The 19,170-nt window shown below is 40.1% G+C and overlaps 1 protein-coding gene across 1 annotated transcript in view; it reads right to left on the reverse strand.

The window, feature by feature from the left end:
- The window catches only part of PI4K2A (phosphatidylinositol 4-kinase type 2 alpha), a 33,002-nt gene that overhangs the window by 11,789 nt on the left and 2,043 nt on the right, over positions 1 to 19,170 (reverse strand). The window contains exons 2-5 of the mRNA XM_060641835.3: positions 12,382 to 12,582; positions 8,001 to 8,132; positions 7,497 to 7,650; positions 389 to 450 (exon numbers count right to left, since the gene is read on the reverse strand). Of these exons, the coding sequence (XP_060497818.1) occupies positions 389 to 450; positions 7,497 to 7,650; positions 8,001 to 8,132; positions 12,382 to 12,582 (549 nt within the window). The remainder of the gene's footprint in view (positions 1 to 388; positions 451 to 7,496; positions 7,651 to 8,000; positions 8,133 to 12,381; positions 12,583 to 19,170) is intronic.

The raw sequence follows: 19,170 nt of genomic DNA on the forward strand, positions 1-19,170 counted from the left end.
AGAGGGGTGCCTGGGTGGCTCAGTCAGTTAAGCATCTGACTTTGGCTCAGGTCATGATCTCACAATTCGTGGGTTTGAGCCGCACATCGGACTCTGTGCTGACAGCTCAGAGCCTGGAGCCTGCTTCAGATTCTGTCTGTCTTTCTCTCTCTCTGCCCCTCCCCCCTCACACTCTGTCTCTCAAAAATGAATAAACATTAAAAAAAATTTAAATAAAAAAAAACAGATTGAGAAAACCTCTATCAAATATTAACCTATCAATTTTAAACACATGTGCTATCCTGATTCTTCTCAACTTATATGACCTAATTTCTGATTATTATATGCTTCTACATTATGCATATACACTACCTCATCCTCTTCTTCAAGACATAGATCAACCTCTTACCCGGGAGCTAGAACTATCCATTGGACAGTCATATTTAATCAGCCAGTTGTCATTGCCTCGATCTGTGAACAGAAACATGATGTTAGAAAAAACTGGGGTGATTTTCACTTTCAGTAATAATGGACTACATATTTTGGACACTTGGACCAATCATTCCACTGAGAACAACTAGAAAACATTGATAAAGTATTTTTATTTTTTTAATTTTTATTTTGTAGAGTGTGTGAGCAGGGGAGGGAGGGGGGAGGGAGGGAGGGAGGGAGGGAGGGAGGGAGAAAGAAAGAAAGAGAGAGAGAGAAAGAAAGAAAGAGAAAGAAAGAAAGAAAGAAAGAAAGAAAGAAAGAAAGAAAGAAAGAATTTTAAGCAGGCACCATGCTAGGTGTGGACACAGGGCTCAATCCCACGAGCTTGGGACCATGACCCAAGCTGAAATCAAGAGTCAGACGCTCAACCAACTAAGATACCCAGGCGTCCCAATAAAATATTTTTAGATCTCTTTAAGATATCAGAGGTTTGAATAAGTCCATTAAGAGTTAAAATGTCAAGATCTGGGAGAGAAAGGAAATTCAGACAGAAGAGTCTAGCATTTGTGGCTTCTTTTCTCCTAGAGCACCTGCTGATTTGGGAAGAGGTGGCTAAGAGGTTGAGAGGTAGAAGAACAGTGTTCTAATAGTCTTGTGAAGCTAGGGAGAAAAAATCATAGTCCAGTGACTGATACAGGGAGGAGACCCTCGTAAATCACCCATGCTTTGGGTTGAAACCTGAAGGACTACACCTTGGAACTAAGCAGAGTTTCCCTTTAATACCTGAAATTAAAGTGAATCTGGATTGCTGGTACCCTTAGCTGCTTGCCAAAACAAACATCATCTTCTACACAGATGCACTACACATCTTCTACTACTTTCTGCATCCTAGGCCTCCAAATATTTTTACCATTTTTGATATATAATATCTGACAATCAAAATAACTAGGTAAAGAGACAGGATGACATGGCTAAAAACAAAGGAAACAGAAAATTAAAACAAACCTAGAGGGGCTCCAAACAATGAAGATACAGGCTCTTAAATATTTAACATAAAATCCTTACTATTTAAGAAGATAAAAGGCAAGATTGATAATATTAGTAGAAAACAAGACCATAAAAAAGAATCAAATAGAAATTCAAGAACTGAAAAATATGGTTACCAAATTGAGAACTCAACAGATGAGTTTACCATTAGACTGTGCCAAAGACAGAAGTAATGATCTGAAAGACAGGTCATAAGAAAAGAGCAAAACAAAGCACCCAGGAAAAATGTGACTGGATTCTCAGAAGGAGTGGAGGAAAAAATGGGCGGAAATAATTATTTAAAGAGAGAATAGCTGAGAATCTTCCAAAAGTGACAAAAGGTCAAACTGTTGATTCAAGGAAAATTGAATCCCTAATAGGATAAATACAAATAAAACTATACCAAGCATATTGTAGTAAAAATTTTGAAAACCAACTACAGGGGACATCTCACAAAGAGCTAGAGAAAAAGAGAGATTACCTTCAAATAAAAGGCAATAATACAAGGACAAGTGACTTCTCCACAGAAAATCATGGGAGTAAGACGACAATGGAATATTTGTTTTTTTAACTACTGAAAGAAAATAGCTGCCAATCCCAAATTCTATACCCAGCAAAAATAGCCTTCAAAAAATGAAGGTGAAATAATGACATTTTCAGACAAACAAAACCAAAATTCATCACCAGCAGACTAGTGCTAAAATATTCTCTAAGTCAAAAGAAAATTATCCCAAATAGAACCTTGGAGATACAGGAAGATTTAAAGAGCAATAAAATGGGTAAATATATTAGTAAATCTAGATAATTATTATTAGTTTTGTTGGAGTGTAATAGTATTTTTTTAAAAGAGTTGTCTTTTAGACACATACTGAAATAATTAGGAATAAATTTATACCTGAAATTACCTTAAAATAATAAAAGAAGGTAACTAAATGGAAGTGTGAATGGGACAGGATTAGTCATGGACCAATGATTGTTAAGGCCGGAATAACCAGTTCATGCAGGTTCACTATTCTGCTTATTTGTATATGCTCAAAAGTCTCCATAATTATATTAATAACAGTAACAATAATGACAATACCATCTTAATAGTTTTATAGAAATGTGGTTTTACATATGCACATACATGCAGACACATGTACATATATATGCATATATGATTAAAACATATGACATTTATAGTATAAAAGTCTGGAGATAGGTAAATGAAGCTAAGGGTTTCTACCAATTAGTATTAGATTTTGGGAAATCAAGGATTCACATGGTAATCTTTAGAGTAACACCAAAAAAAAAAAGAAAAGAAAAGAAAAAAAAGAAAAGAGTATACAGCTTCTTTTTTTTTTTTTTTTTTTTATTTTTTTTTAAATTTTTTTTTTTCAACGTTTTTTATTTATTTTTGGGACAGAGAGAGACAGAGCATGAACGGGGGAGGGGCAGAGAGAGAGGGAGACACAGAATCGGAAACAGGCTCCAGGCTCCGAGCCATCAGCCCAGAGCCTGACGCGGGGCTCGAACTCACGGACCGCGAGATCGTGACCTGGCTGAAGTCGGATGCTTAACCGACTGCGCCACCCAGGCGCCCCAAGAGTATACAGCTTCTGAGCTAAAAGAGGGGAGAAATGAAATAAGTATAAAATAATTTAAAAGAAAGCAAGAAAGAGGGGAAAAAAGATCAGTGGAAGAAGGGGAAGAAAAAAAAGGCACAAACATAGAAAGCACATAAGATGGTAGATTTTCATCTATATGTACATTATACATAAACTAAATGTTCTAAAACTAAAATATAACAATTGTTTCACTGAATGAATAAAACTGATAAACTTTTAGCTATTTAGATTAAGAAAAAAATATACAAGACTGAAATTGCTAAAATCAGAAACAAAAGTAGGGACATTACTACCAATTCTACCAAAATAAGAAGGATTTTAAGTGAGTACTATAATAGGGGAGCCTGGATGGCTTAGTCAGTTAAATGTCAGACTCTTGATTTTGGCTCAGGTCATGATCTCAAGGTCATGAGATAGAGCCCCACATGGGGCTCTGCATTAGGTATGGAGCCTGCTTAAGATTCTCTACCTCTCCCTCTACCCCTCCCCATTACGCTCTTTCTAAATTAAAAAGAGAGAGAGAGAACTATAGGAAACTGTATGCCAACAAACTGGAAAACCTAGATGAAATGGACAAATTCCTAGAAACACAAAATCTACCAAGACTACATCATGCAGAAATAGAATATCAGAATAGACTATAACCAGTAAGGAGACTGAATCTGTAACCAAAAGTCTCCTGACAAACAATAGCCCTGGACCTGATGGCTTCATTGGTAAAGTCTACCAAACACTTAAAGAAGAACTAACACCAATTCTCCTCAAAATTTTCAAAAATTTGAAGAGGAGGCAACATTCTAAACTCATTCTATGAGACCAGCCTTACCTTGATACCAATACCCAACAAAGATACTACAAGAAAACTGCAGACCAATATCTCTTACAAATATTGATGCAAAAATCCTCAACAGAATACTAGCAAACTGAAATCAGCAACATTATTAGAAAGATTTTATACCATGACCAAGTGGGTTTTATTGCTGGAAAGTAAATATGGTTCAACATATGAAAATTGATCAGTATGATATACCACATTAACAGAATGAAGGATAAAAATCGCACATGATCATCTCAACTGATGCAGAAAAAGCATTTGACAAAATTCAATATCTTTTCATAATAAAAACACTTAAAATGGGATAGAAGAAAACTACCTCAATATAAGTCATAAATGAAAAGTTCACAGCAAACATCATACTCAATGGTAAAAGACTAAAAGCTTTTTCTCTAAGATCTAGACAAGGCAAGGATGCCCACTTTCAACATTTCTGTCCAACACAATACTGGAAGACCACGGTAATTATGCAAGAAAAAGAAATAAAAGACATCCACATTTGAAAGAAAGAGGTAAAATTATCTGTTTGCAGATGATATGTTATATATAGAAAAGTCTAAAGATGACATACCAGAAAAACACCAGAACTAATAAGTAAACTCAGCAAAGTATCAGAATACAAAGTCAACACACAAAAATCATTTGCATTTCTATTTACCAACAATGAGCAATCCAAAAAAGCAAATTAAGAAAACAATTCCACTTAGCATCAAAAAGAATAAAATACTCAAGAATTAATTTAACCAAGGAGGTGAAAGACTTGTATAATAAAAACTACAAGGGGCGCCGGGGTGCCCACTCTTGACTTCTGGCTCAGGTCATGATCTCATGGTTCATGGGTACGAGCCCTGTGACAGGCTCTGCACTGGCAGCTCGGGGCCTGCCTTGGGATTCTGTCTCCCTCTCTTTGCCACTTCCCCCACTTGCCCTCTCTCAAAAACAAAAAACAAAAAATAAAAAACAAAACTACAAACATTGCTGAAAAAAATTAAAGAAGACATAAATAAATGGAAAGACACCCCATGTTTATACACTGGAAGACTCAATACTGTTAAGATGTCAATATTACTCAAAGCAATCTAGAGATCTAATGCAATTACTATCAAAATCCCAATGATGTTTTTTGCAGAAACAGAAAAACTCATCCTAAAATTCATATGGAATCTCAAGGGACCCCAAATAGACAAAGCAATCCAGAAAGAGAAGAACAAAGCTGGGGGACTCATACTTCCTCCAAAACTTTCAAGCTTACTATAAACTATATTTATTACAAAACTTACTACAAAGCTATAGTAATCAAAATAGTGTGGTACTGGCATAAAGACAAACATATAGATAAATTAAATAGATAAATGTAAAACAATAGATTCTAGACATAAACCTTTGCATATGTGATCAAATGGTTTTCAACAAGGGTGACAGGACCCTTCAGCAGGGAAAATCAGTCTTATAAACAAATGGTGCTGGGGAAACTGGATATCCACACACCGAAAATGAAGTTGGACCCTTACCTCACATCATACACAAAAAATTAACTCAAAATTCATCCATGACCTAAATCTAAGACCAAAAACTATAAAATTCTTAAGACAAAAACGTAAGACAAAAGCTTCATGGCATTAGATCTGGCAGTAATTTCCTACATATGACACCAAAGGCACAGACAAAAATTAAGAAATGGACAAACTGGACTTCATGAAAACTTTAAAATTACTTTCATTGAGGTGGCTCAGTTGGTTAAGTGTGTGACTCTTGATCTTGGCTCAGGTCATGATCTCATGGTTCGTGAGACTGAGCCCTGAGATGGGCTCTGCACTGATAGCACAGAGCCTACTTGGGATTCTCTCCCTCCCTCTCTCTCTGCCCCTTCTCCGCTTGTGCTCTGTCCCTCTCTCTCTCAAAATAAACAAACTTAAAAAAATAATTAAAAAAATAAAAATTAGTTGCATCAAAAGATTCTACCAACAGAATAAAAAGGCAACCCACAGAATGTGAGGAAATATTTGCAAGTCATGTATTTGAGATGGAATTAATGTCCAGAATATATAAAGAATTCCTACAACTCAACAACAAAACAACCTGACTCAAAGATGGGTAAAGGACTTGAATAGTTATTTCTCCAAAGATATGCAAATGGCCAAAAAGTACATGAAAAGATGTTCACAACATCACTAATCATTAGGAAACGCAAATCAAAACTACAATGATATGCCACCTTATACCTATTAGGATGACTGTGATCTAAAAGCAAAAGGAGTGGTGTCTGGGTGGCTTAGTCGGTTAAGAGTCTGACTTCGGCTCAGGTCATGGTCTCACGGTTCGTGGGTTTGAGTGCCGGATCGGACTCTGTGCTGACAGCTCAGAGCCTGGAGCCCGCTTTGGGTTCTGTGTCTCCCTCTCTCTCTGCCCTTCCCCTGCTCATGCTCTGTCTCTCAAATAATATAACATAACATAACATAACATAACATAACATAACATAACATAACATAACCATAACATAACATAACATTAAATCAAATTAAATTAAAAATTAAAAATTAAAAAAAAATAAATAAATAAAGATAAAAACAAAAGGAAACAAAACCTGGAAAATGACACAGTGATGAAGAGGTGGAGAAACTGGAACGCTGTCCAACACTGGAGGTAATGTAAAATGGTGCACTGGAATGGAAAGCAGTATGGCAGTTCCTCCAAAGACTAAGCATAGGTCACTATACTTCAATTAAAAAAAAGTTAAACAGGGGCACCAGGGTGACTCAGCTGGTTGAGCATCTGACTCTGGATTTCAGCTCAGGTCATGATGTCACAGTCATGAGATTGAGCCCTGTGTCAGGCTCTGAGCTGGGCATGGAGCCTGCTTAAGATTCTCTCTCTCCCTCTCCCTCTGCGCCTCCCCCTCTTACACGTGTACACTCTCTCAAAAGAAAAAAAAGGAGGAAAACGAAACAATTCAACAGGACTGCCATATGATCCAGTAATTCCACCTCTGGGTATATATATATATAAAATAACTGAAAGTAGTGTCTCAAAGATATCTGTTCACCCACTTTCATAGCAGTATCATTCACAATAGCTAAAACATGGAAGCAACCCCAGTGTCCATTGATGGATAGATAAGCAAAATATGGTATATGCACACAATGGAATATTATTCAGCCTTAAAAAGGAAAGAAATTCTGATGCATGCCGCAACATGAATGAGCCTTAGGGGCATATGCTAAGTGAAATAAGTCAGTCACCAAATGACAACTACCGTATGAGTCGACGCACATGAGGTATTTAAAGACAAAACTGTCCTACGATGGGTCTTGCTACTCTGAGTGACTAGGGATCAAGGACAAAAGTACTCTCGATGTTGCTTCGGAAGGGCCAATGTGTCTTCTGTCTGGGACTGGGAAACAGGCTAAGATAAAATGCACTACTGGCTCCAGGACTCATTACCTCTGGTAACTGCACAACTGGACAAAGCGTGTCTTGGCAACCTATTTTCGAGGCCCTTCTGACTCACAGACAAACCTCATCCCGAGAAGGCACTCGGGCATGGAGCTCGGCAGGCCTCCAGGCCTCCCCGCGCCTCCCAGCCGTCTAGCACACCGGGACCACCCACAGCTGCTCACCAGTGTTGCGGATGATGTAGTCCAGCACCACCAACCGCTCGAACTGCAGCAGTAGTTGCCGGTTAGTGTTCTCAGGGAGAGGTTCTGCTTCGAAACGCCGTAGCCAGTAGTCTGCGTCTTTGTAGCCTTCAACAAAGAGCTGGAACGAACCAACCTGCAGCCAAAGAGGAGGAATAAAGAGACTTCCCTGTAGCTCAAGTCCAAAGAGCCCAGGAGTAAGCCAAGTCGCCCATAAGGCACTGTGGAGTTTATGTCAGAAAAAGGTCATGGGAGTGCTTGCCCAATCCAAATTCAAGAAGCCTATCTAAATGGGCCAGAGGAGTAAAGTGAGAAGTTAGGAGTTCTGTTCTCTGGAAAATTATTCCCCAAACCTTAAAAAGGAGGAAGACAGGAGCCTCGAGGCAGGCTATTCGCATGTCCACATGCAAGTCTCTAGGTGCCTTGTTTCACCACTTGGATGGTTATGCCACCATAAATCATCACCTTTACATGTGCAGTTTATACCTTTGGCGGTAGCCCGATGCGATTAAACCGCTGCCCAACTTTTGGCACTTTCTCTAGCGCAAGCCGCTTGCCCCTGGACTTCACTCGGTCAATGGCACTATAGTTGAAGGTATCGCTGGCCAGATACACTACCTATAGTGGAAAGAGAAGAGATACCTAGGTTACAGTCGAGTATAAGAACTATACCATTGGAAGGGAACAGCTAGACGCTCACCAGTGCTGTTCCTCTCCCAGGGCATGCAGAAAGAATGCACTTCTCAGCCTTTCTAAGGACTAGTTCAGGCCAATGGAATGTTGACAAAGTGATATATGTATATCACCTGCAGGGCTGGCCCCTAAAATCTCCCATGATCCTTAGTTCATACTCTCCCATCTGTGCAGCTGGAAACGAAGGGCTCTGAGATGGCAAAAACACATCATGGAAGGATTTTAGATCTCTCGTTACTACATGGAGTGACAAGGGATCTAGGAGAGCTGACTAACTGGCATGGATCTATTATGTGAGCAAGATCCATTAAACCACTGAAATCCAGGGTTTGTTACAGCAGCTAGCATGAATTCCTCTAATACGGCCACCACCTGGGTTAGGAGAAGAGGGCCCGACACCTAATTTCTCTCCACATAAAAACAAATTGTAATTTACTCCATACCCTTATATTTAATTTTGAATTTTGTACTATGTACAATTATTCACATTTAAAAAATAAACACTAGGGGCGCCTGGGTGGCTCAGTAGGTTAAGCGTCTGCCTCTAGATCTCAGCTCAGGTCTTGATCTCAGGGTCATGAGTTCAGGTCCCGTGTTAGGCTCTATACTGGGCATGGAGCCTACTTTAAAAAATAATAATAATAATACAAATAAATAAATAAATATAAACATTAAAACTTGTTTTAATTTTTAGTAGATTACTATATATAGGCATATTTATGCAGACTGTATCTGGAATATTATACAAGAAACTAGTACTAATAGCTGCCTCCAAGGAAGGAACAGAGTGGCTGGAAGACAAGAGGTGGGAGAGAGGCTGAACTACTCTGTTTACCCTACTGTGCCTTCTGATCTCTACACTAGATGTATGCATTGCCTATTCAAAAAAACATTTTTTAATGGGCCACCAATATTACACTTGGTTGTTGGGGTGCCTGGGTGGCTCAGTCGGTTAAGCACCTGACTTCAGCTCACGTCATGATCTCACAGTTCTTGAGTTTGAGCCCCACGTCAAGCTCTGAGCTGACAGTGCAGAGCCTGCTTCAGATTCTGAATCTCCCTCTCCCTCTGCCCCTCCCCCCCACCTCCCTCAAAAATAAATAAACATGAAACAACAAAAAAAAGATAACCATGATTGATTGTCAAATTATAGTAATATCACTACAATCCGTATGTGTGTCCATTATCACCCTTTATCACACTGTCTTGTGATTATCCATTCATTTATCTAACCTCTCTCTTAAGATTAAAGAGATTTGGGGAAAAAGAGATCATATTATTCACATTAGCATCCTCGGTACCTAACAAAGTGCTTGGTACATGCTCATTAAATATTTATTAAGTGAATGTAATATTTATTAAGTAAATGCATATTCTTTCGGAGATAGCAACAAGTGAGTTTCAGCATATAAATACCTAAATTAAATAAAATTAAATTTAAAAGAAAATTCTTTCTTTTCCTAAGCCTTGCAGAACTCATTACAAATAACTAAATATTGTGCCTATGAATCTTAGGGACGAAATCATTCCCTCCCTCCTTACCCATCCATCTGTCCATCCAATGTTAACAGAGTATCTAAAATGGATGTGCAAGTTCCTATAAGTTGGCATTCTCTGCTGAGGAAACACATGCACAGGAATCAAGGGGAAAAAAGGCTTTCCTAGGGACTACCTTGCCAGTTTCCACAGTGACAACCCTTGCTTTTCTCAAGTGATAAACTACCCTTCCTCCCCGCCCCCACCCAGTCAGATTTATTTTCTATCGTTCTCTGTAACAACCCACTTTTTCCGTATGATTAACGAAGCTATCATAACCTGAAACCCCACAGGAACACAGAGCAGAGACAGCTACTGAATGAGAACTAGAGCCTTACTATGTGAAGCTCCATCACAACATGAGCCCCGTTTCCATAGTGACAGATGCTCTAATCAACTGGATAGAATCTTGTCACAAGGGTGGGTAGGCTGGGAGGGGAGAGACATCCTCTCATTATTCTTTAGCAACTCTTTGTTAAACTTGCAACGTTCTAGCTCATCTCAGTCTCATGGAAGACAAGTATTTTTTTTATTGTTGCTGACTTTCTCATGCAAAAGATCATCAGGCCACATTAAAATTCTCCATAGGGACAGAGGAAGACCAGAGATGGGGAAGAATGGGATTTTGGGGGGTAACATTCTATTATGATTAGCATTGACATAAAAATACTACAGGCTAGGACGTGTGGAGTGTTTATATTGTGCAAAGGCACTAGGCTACGTGTTTTACATGGATTATCCTGTGTAATCTTAATAGCTGCCCCATAAAGTAGGAACTATTTATATCCTTATTTTTATAGTAAGGAAACTGAGCAAGCAGGGGATATGGGGGTGTTTTAAGTGACTTGCCAAGAGTCACCCAATAAAAAGCTGCAGAGTCAGAATGTGGCCTCAACCTCTGATTCTCAGGCACTGCACTCCAGAAGCACAAGCAGAGCAGGCACATGGCTAGGCTTCACTATTTACCTAGTGAAGAAAGGGAATGACAGTGCTGAGCAAGGAGTATTTAAAACAATTTCTAGAATCTAGGAGGGGCCTAGTAGGAGGAATTCTGGTTAGGCAGGAGATCTTTAAAGCATTAATTATCATACAAGATGTTCAAAGTGTGCTATTTAACTCTGTGTACAGAGAGAACTAAAGCATAGAGGGAAGGAATGAACTGTACAAGACCAGGCAATGAATCAGATGTCCATGGGAGCTACAAGCATACGCTCTCCCCAAGGACCTGAGTCGGGGGGATCTCTAGAATTGTCCCTCCTGGTTTGATACTCGCTCACGGATTCAACTGGCACTTATGGAATACTTCCTATAAAAACAGCACTTTGCTAGGTGCTGAATATAAGAGGAAATTTCAAGAAATGGTCCCTGACCTCTACAAACTTACAAACCAGCTGGCTTATTGTTTGGAGTTCGGTGGCAAAGGAGCAGACAGTTAAACAACCACAACAATCACAATTTCTTCTAAAACACCCTGGGAAACAGAAAAAAACAGGTTTGAAGGAAAGCTTCTATCTGCTGATCAGTCTCTGCCCACAGTCTACTATCTAAACCTTCAAAGAAAATCTTAAGCAGGGGTTTTTAAGCTAGAGGCATGGTCCTTACAAGGTAAATGAGTAGATTGCAACTGGTCCATGAACCATCCCCCTGAAATTCTATGCAAACAACAACTGCAAATATGTGATTCTTTTTCTGGGAACAAGATGTATAGCTTTCATCAGATTCTCAGAGGATTAAAGGCCATAGCTACAAAGATGCTCCTGCAGCCTCAGGGCATATCAGATCAGAGCTCCAGCTTGTTACTAAACCTGAGGTAGCCACATACTAAATGGGTGATGATGTGTCCTTGAATGTTCATATGCTGACCAGCAGATTCCTTCCCCTCATAACTCTTGGAAAGTTTCATGTAACACCCCGCAGTACAGGGATTCTTAGCCTGGCATCAGTAAATGTCCTGAAAATGCAAGCAAACAATTCTGTATTTCAGCATATTGGGGGGAGGCGGAGGGAATTATTATTCCCTTAGAACCTCAGCTAAGTCTATAACAAACATAGGGGATGTGCAAATCCATTCTAAGTGTGGATTTGCCTGGATCTGGGACCCTGATTTTACTATGTTCAGATAAGTACAAGAATTTCACAGCAAAAAGATGGATGAGAATTCCAGGTCAGTTCCCTGCACAGGTTCAAGCCAGACTCTCACCCCATCCTAGATTCCTCCTTGCCAGACCTTGTATAGTGATTAGCTGACATAAGCTAGTCCATTCTAGCTTATCTCTAAATCATGGAATAGCTCAGAAATCTAAAAGAATGAGCTATAAAAGTAGCTAGGTTTCTAACCAGTTTACAGTTACCAGGGATTGAAAAACACAAGGAACCCATAAGTGTGCATCAGAGGGTCAGTGAATTTCCTGGAATTGTGTGCAAAAATTTTATGCGTATCCTTCTCAGGATGGCTTCCATCAGATGATCAACTCATGAGCCTAAATCTACTACCTGCCCCCCCAAAAAGGCTGAGAACCCTAGACTCAGGACATAAACAGCCCTTCCTGGACCTAAGCCCCATTAACATGTAGCAGGACTTAGGCCCAGGAAAACTCTGGATAGGCAGTAAGGTTCCCTGGAGAGACAAGTCACTGACCTTTGTACGGGGTACAATGTTGAGTTCCAGTTTTTGGTCCACCAGACTGGCCCCTGCCTCTGACAGATAGCCCTGGTTGAGGACAAGGCAGTCACGGCCAAAGCAGCAGGGACAGCATAGCTTCTGCAGCCACTTGGTCCACTTAGGATTAAGGTGCCCATATGGCTCTTCATTCTTGGGTTTGAAGACAGCAATGATCTTCTACACAGAGAAAAGAAAAATAGGATGTTAAAGGCAATTGATTCAAGTAGCTCATAGACCAGGTCAGCAAGACTCTAGAAAGAAATGAGAAGGCACAGGCAGACAATAGCTACAGACAGACACTAGCTTCTCCCCAGCTTGTAAGGGGAAGATACAGCTCATGTGTGCAGCTAAGAGACCCAATGCCAGAAAGGGCTGTGGCCAAAGAAGATGCCAAGTCTAGTATACATGGTAAAACGGACTCAAAGCCCAACTTTCAAGGTACATTCATGCAAACTGTTGCTCTGCATCAATCAGGTAAAGACTCAAAAAAGTATCAGTTGAGAGGAAATTAGCAAAGTATTATGGAATGAGATTAAGGAAACTCCATCAATGGCTGATTTCCTCTAGCAGCCTTACTATTCCACTCGCAGGGTATTAACAAAACCTTAAAAAGCTTAGGAAAGACAAACCAAGAGAGCAATGGAAGGGAAAAATCACAACGGGAAAAAGAATCTGCTACCTGGTTAGAATGGGGTTCTTTTAAGTAACTCTGGTAAGCAAGAGATCAGGACATGAGAGTCCCCAAAGATTAAAATCCCCCTTCTCTTGCAGGTGGTAACTTAATCCTCAGAGGTCCTTGGAATATGGGACAGTGAAGCAATCTATACACTATGGACCTCCCTCCTGAGGTTTTCTTCCCCAGGCCAGGGAGCCCTCCAAGGTTATTTCACATTTACCTCATTCCCTCCAGTCCCCAACCTGGTAAATATGAAGAAGAGGAAGAAAAGTAAATATGCCATCTCAGTGATTCATCTTCATATCATATGACTCTCCCTCTCCCCTCACCCCACAGCCAACTCAAGCTAGTCTGGGTCATAAGACATTTTCCTGTGGGTGTCACTTCCTGACAGGCAGGTCACCGCAAAAAACATACACCCATCTGCCTGCATTAAGTATGTACTCATATTAGGAATTGGCTGGGTGCGTGTCTCCAACAATAATTGGTCCATCTGGAGGCTAGTTCTTTCAAGAAGCCTTGCAAGAACTTGAGAGCAAGAAAAACACAGAAGTCTCCTCCCTCCAAAGGAAATCAATTTATTCTCAAACACAAACAACCTTACATATTCAGTGGGAAAAGTCAAGTGCATATATTCATATCCTAAGTCTTCAGGATTACATTCTTATCCAAAATGGCTAGCAAAAGGCCTAAGGGACAGCAATCTTCTTGTCTCTGTACCCCCTGGAACCCTGGGCTCGGAACCAGACAGCAGCAATAGCAAGGGGCTCCTGTCACTCACAGAATGACTCATGAGTCCATTGTAACTCTCTGGAACTGGGCAGTAAAACCATAGGACAACTTGAGGCATGCCCTACAACTCAACAGTCAGTTCGACTGAGGTACAATGTGGAGTTCAGCAAGCTGGTCTCCAGTGGAAGGAAGACTGAGACATTCTTTCCAGTAGTATTTTTCAGCTACCCAGACTGAGGCTTAAATACTTCCATTAAATAAAACAGAACTCTGGGGTGCCTGGATGGCTCAGTCAGTTGAGTGTCATGACTTCAGGTCATCATCTCAAGGTTCGTGAGTTTGAGCCCTGTGTCAGGCTCACTGCTGTCAGTGCAGAGCCTGATTCAGATCCTCTGTTCCCCTCTCTCGCTCGCTCTCTCTCTCTCTCAAAAATAAAAAAATAAAGGAAATAATGTAAATTAAAAAAACAAAAAACAAAGCAGAACTCAAAGGCCAAGATTGCAGCCAAAGCATCATTTACAGACTGACCTCTCAAACTTCTCAATTTCCTTCCAACATAAAGAGAATCAGAAAGCATTTCAACAACTCTAAAAGCATTAGTTATCATCGTTATCTCGGAATCACACAGGTTTCATTAAATAAAGCTGTGTGGACTGGATAAAGGGGAATGGTGGGTGGGAAGGATGGAGGAACCAAAGGACATTAGGCAGAAAGGAAGACAAGTGCCTTTCAGGACTAAGTATGGCCTTAGTTCAATTCAATTCTGTTAACATTTGCTCAGTACCTCATTTGTGTGAGCACTACAGGCTTGCCAAATGATACATAACAACATTGGGCCCAATTTCCAAAGCTAATGTGAACTTCACATTTTCAACTGTGTTCCTGAATACTCAAGGATACTCTCCTATTCACAGAAAACAAACTCTAGAACCATTCAAATTAGAAAGATACCCACCATTATTTGGTTGAGAAAGAAAATGACTACTGCCTAATTTTTCTGTCTTCTCTCTTCCCTACTATAACTTCAATTTCTTTATCACATCTAGTAGTAAGCTTTGGTTTGATGCTATTTTTATTTTATTTTATTTTATTTCATTTTATTTTATTGTAATTTTATCTTATCTTACTTTAGAAAGACAGAGAGAGAGAGAGAGAGAGAGAGCGAGCAGGAGAGGGGCAGAGGTGGGGGGAGAGAGAGAATCTTAACCAGGATACACGCTCAGCACAGAGCCTGATGCGGGGCTTGATTCCACGACCTTGGGATCATGACCTGAGCCAAAATCAAGAGTCGGGGATGCTCAACCAACTCAGCCACCCAGGAGCCCCTGATGCCAATATATATTTTTTTGATGTTTTACTTATTTTTGAGAGAGAGAGAGACAGAGTACTAGCAGGGGAGGGGCAGAGAGAGAGAGAGGGAGACACAGAATCCGGAGCAGGCTCCAGGCTCTGAGCTGTCAGCACAGAGCCTGACGCGGGGCTCGAACTCACGAACTGAGATCATGACCTGAGCCAAAGTCAGATACTTAACTGACTGAGCCACCCAGGCACCCCGATGCCATTATTTTTAAAAAGGCTTTCCTTAACATCCCCTTACTAACCCTCTTTAATAAAGAGGGTGAGGTACAGGTAGTTTAAGCAATAGCAGTCAGTGAAGCTAGGGATAAAAACAGAACTGCAAAGGAAGAGACCACTCACCGGCTAGTGTCAGAACCCACAACAAATACTAAGAGACCTGGAACTCACAGGTTTCTCCCATCTGTCCAGCAGCCCTAAAAAGGAGGGTATTATACTGTGCTAACATTTAAGATAGTTTTGGGGCGCCTGGGTGGCTCAGTCAGTTGAGCATCTGACTTCGGCTCAGGTCATGATCTTACAGTTGATGAGTTCCAGCCCTGCGTCAAGCTCTGTGCTAACAGCTCAGAGCCTGGAGCCCGCTTCGGATTCTGTGTCTCCCTCTCTCTCTGCCCCTCCCCTGTTCGTGTTGTCTCTGTCTCAAAAATAAATAAACATTAAAAAAAAGAAAAGATAGTTTAAGCATATCACTCACTGTTGCACGGTGAAATATACAGACACAACTTTTAAAAGTTTTTGTTTAATTTGTTAAACATGAAGCTGATGGTTCTCAAACAATTTTGGTCTCAAGATCCCTCTAAACTCTTAAAAATTAGTAAAGACTCCCAAAACTTTTGGGGGTAATGTAAAATCTACATTTGCTGTATTAGAAATTAAAACTGAAATGTTATGACTGTTAATTCAACTTAATAATAAAAATAGACCTGTTACATGTTAACCTAAGTGATATGTTTTTATGAAAAATAACTATTTTCAGAAACAATTTTTAGTGAGAAGGCAGGCACTGTTTTACATTTTTGCAAATCTCTCTAGTGTCTGGCTTAATAAAAGGCCACTGTATTCTTACATCTTCCTTAATATTCAGTCTGTTTCAATATCACAGAAGTGAGAATGAAAATGGCAAATAGTCTTAAAATTGTATTAAAAATAATTTTGACCTGTGGACATCTAATAGGATTCCTATAGGTCCTTTGGCCCCACTCTGAGAACTGCTGCATTCTGTATTAGCAGTAGGATAGAAATAGCACTGCCTGACTTGGCTATTTAGGCAAAGAAGCCTTATTTACATGCTAACTCTCAGAAAAGAGAGGGATGGGCTACTCTAAATGTATGAGACCCTAAAAGAAGATGGGATCCAAATAGAAGGCAATAGAAGAGATTTAGCCTGTATTTATTTTCCTATCCACTGCCATTGACCCAACCTTCCTCATCCATTACAACTTGTGGTCTGGGACAGGTCCCTAGAACAGACAGTAATGATGCTTCAAAACCTCAGGGGCGCCTGGGTGGCTCAGTCAGTTGAGCATCTGACTTCAGCTCAGGTCATGATTTCCCGGTTCACGAGTTCTAGCCTCACGTCCGGCTCTGTGCTGACAGCTCACAGCCTGGAGCCTGCTTCAGATTCAGTGTCTCCCTCCCTCTCCACCCCTCCCCAACTCGTGCTCTGTCTGTCTCTCTCAAAAATAAACATTAAAAAAAAAATCTCAGGAACTACATCTAAAGATGACATACAAACTTGACTGCCTCTTAACATTTAGGTAAAAAACAATAATTATTCTGTTTGAGATCTTTATTCTTTATCAGGCTATCAGTGTTACTCTCAACCACGTGTAAGGACATCAGAATTTCTTGGGACGGCACAGGTAGTTGGAAGAAGCACATTCAATATTATAACATAATTTTATATTTGAAAAATGAAAAAAGAAAAACCTGTATCATTTTATGACAAACTCTTGGTCGATAAGTTTGTTTAAAAGATTGAATATTACTGATACAAGGCCTAGGTCCTAGCACATGTGATCAGTATCTGTAAAATTCTGAAGCAAATACAAATTAGCGTTAGCTAATAAATTACTATTCTCAGTGGTCATAAAATCTTCTCAAAATTATGCTACTTTTGCTTTATTCAATGCCATGTGTCCAACAAAGCCTAATCCAGGGGTCAGTGGGCATACAACTTAATAAAAACCAAAACACTCTGAACCCCTGCTAAGCAACAGGAACCACGCCAGGGGCTTTCATGTGGGATATCGCATTTAATCTTCTTAGTAAACTCGTGAATCACATGCTATTCTATGATTCTTGGAATATGAACATCTAATATTACTAGCCTCGCAAAATAAAAAAAGCTTTAAAAATATTTTCATAGGTGATTGAGCTTAAGACCAGAAGCACAATAATACAAGTGAGGAGGGTAATATGAGCGTTCTCTATCAGGCCTTCTGATCTAGCCTTTTCCATCTTACTGTTCTAGGTCCCCATTTGCTCGCCCTGAGGGAGAAACCATCCTAAATTGGGAAAGGGAATCAGGGTTATTATCTCCAAGAACCTTCTAGTCTCTCTAGCTCCAAAAGCAGCTCTGGCAGAAACAGCTGGTTTCCCCAAACTCTGTTCCCCCTTCTTCCTTGGACATAGGACTCCTGATTTTTAGTGGGGCAAAATAAAGACTATACTTCCCAGCCACTACTGCAGTTAAGTTCTGGACAATGGGATGTAAAAAGAGTCTGGTGCAACTTCTATGAAACGTCTTGAAGGAAGAGGGCATACTCTCCCTCGTCCTTTCCTTCCAACTGGCTGAAAAACAGACCAGTTGTCTGCAGTCTGAGTAGCCATCTTAGATTATGTAGTGGAAGCCACATTCTAGGGATGGCCCATCAGCTGGATGGAAGGAGGCACATTGTTCATATTGCCATGCCAGCCCTAAGCAGCCTATAGACTCCTTCTATGAGAGTTAGGCGTACTTTTATTCAAGGCATTGTTGTTTTAAATTTTGTCACACATAGCCCAATTTAATCCTAGCCAATATGGTAAACAAAAAGAAACCAAAAATTCAGATGACTGACTTCGAGGCAGCACAGCATAGAGGTTAGGAGCATGAATTCTGGACTCAGTAGGCCTGAATCCTGCCTCCCACTCACTAGCTGTTAGGACCCGAAGAAAATTAGTTATACTGTGTGTCTCAGTGTCACCTGTCGGAATAATAATAATAGTACCTACCTTCAAAGGTGTTATAAGTACTAAGTGAATTATTATTTGTAAAGCATTTAAAATAGTATCTAGCATATAGTAAGTGCTACCTATGTATTTGTTCAATAAAATAAACTAATTTGGAACAGGGCCAAAGACCACATGAACAACTACAGTGAGTCTGTGGTCCCTAACCTGACCCGCCACAGCGTTGAGGAAGTGATCCTCTGCTCTGAACCATATTTTACTCAGTGGGACTAAGATGGTTATATTAATAAGTTTTGCCAGGGCATATGTGTTTTGACTTCCTCTCTACAAAAGGACAGTGGCCAGGAAATTTTAGACCTTGGGATCCTGCAAATCACCAAGAAACATACCCACAGTCTGTTATTCTCCGTGGCCCATGCACAGAGGCGGTAATACTTTACCTGCCAGGGAGAAGTGAAAGATCTTATTACTCCCATCTGAGAGCACCAGGTCACTTCTCAGCTGACCTGACACACTTCCAAAAAAACTGTAACAATGTCATGAAAGAAAAATAAAAACCTTCCTACTGCTCCTATACCTATCAAAGATACTCAGCTCCTCCTTACATCGGCCAACGAGCTAAAAAAAAGAAAAGAAAAAGTAAAATAAACAAAAAATAAAAACCACTTATATAAAAGATGAAAGCATCTTGTTAGCATTTAGACCTCAGGAGACCCACTTTTTTTCTAGAAGTAATGGTTCCCCTTTGAGCTTTCAGTTTAACTCACTCCTCCCCTTACTTGAGGGACTTGCAAAGACTTACTATTCTCAAAGTTTTCCCCACCTTT

This window comes from Panthera onca, chromosome D2, assembly GCF_046562875.1.
Source record: "Panthera onca isolate mPanOnc1 chromosome D2, mPanOnc1 haplotype 2, whole genome shotgun sequence".
Classification (NCBI taxonomy): Eukaryota; Metazoa; Chordata; class Mammalia; order Carnivora; family Felidae; genus Panthera; species Panthera onca.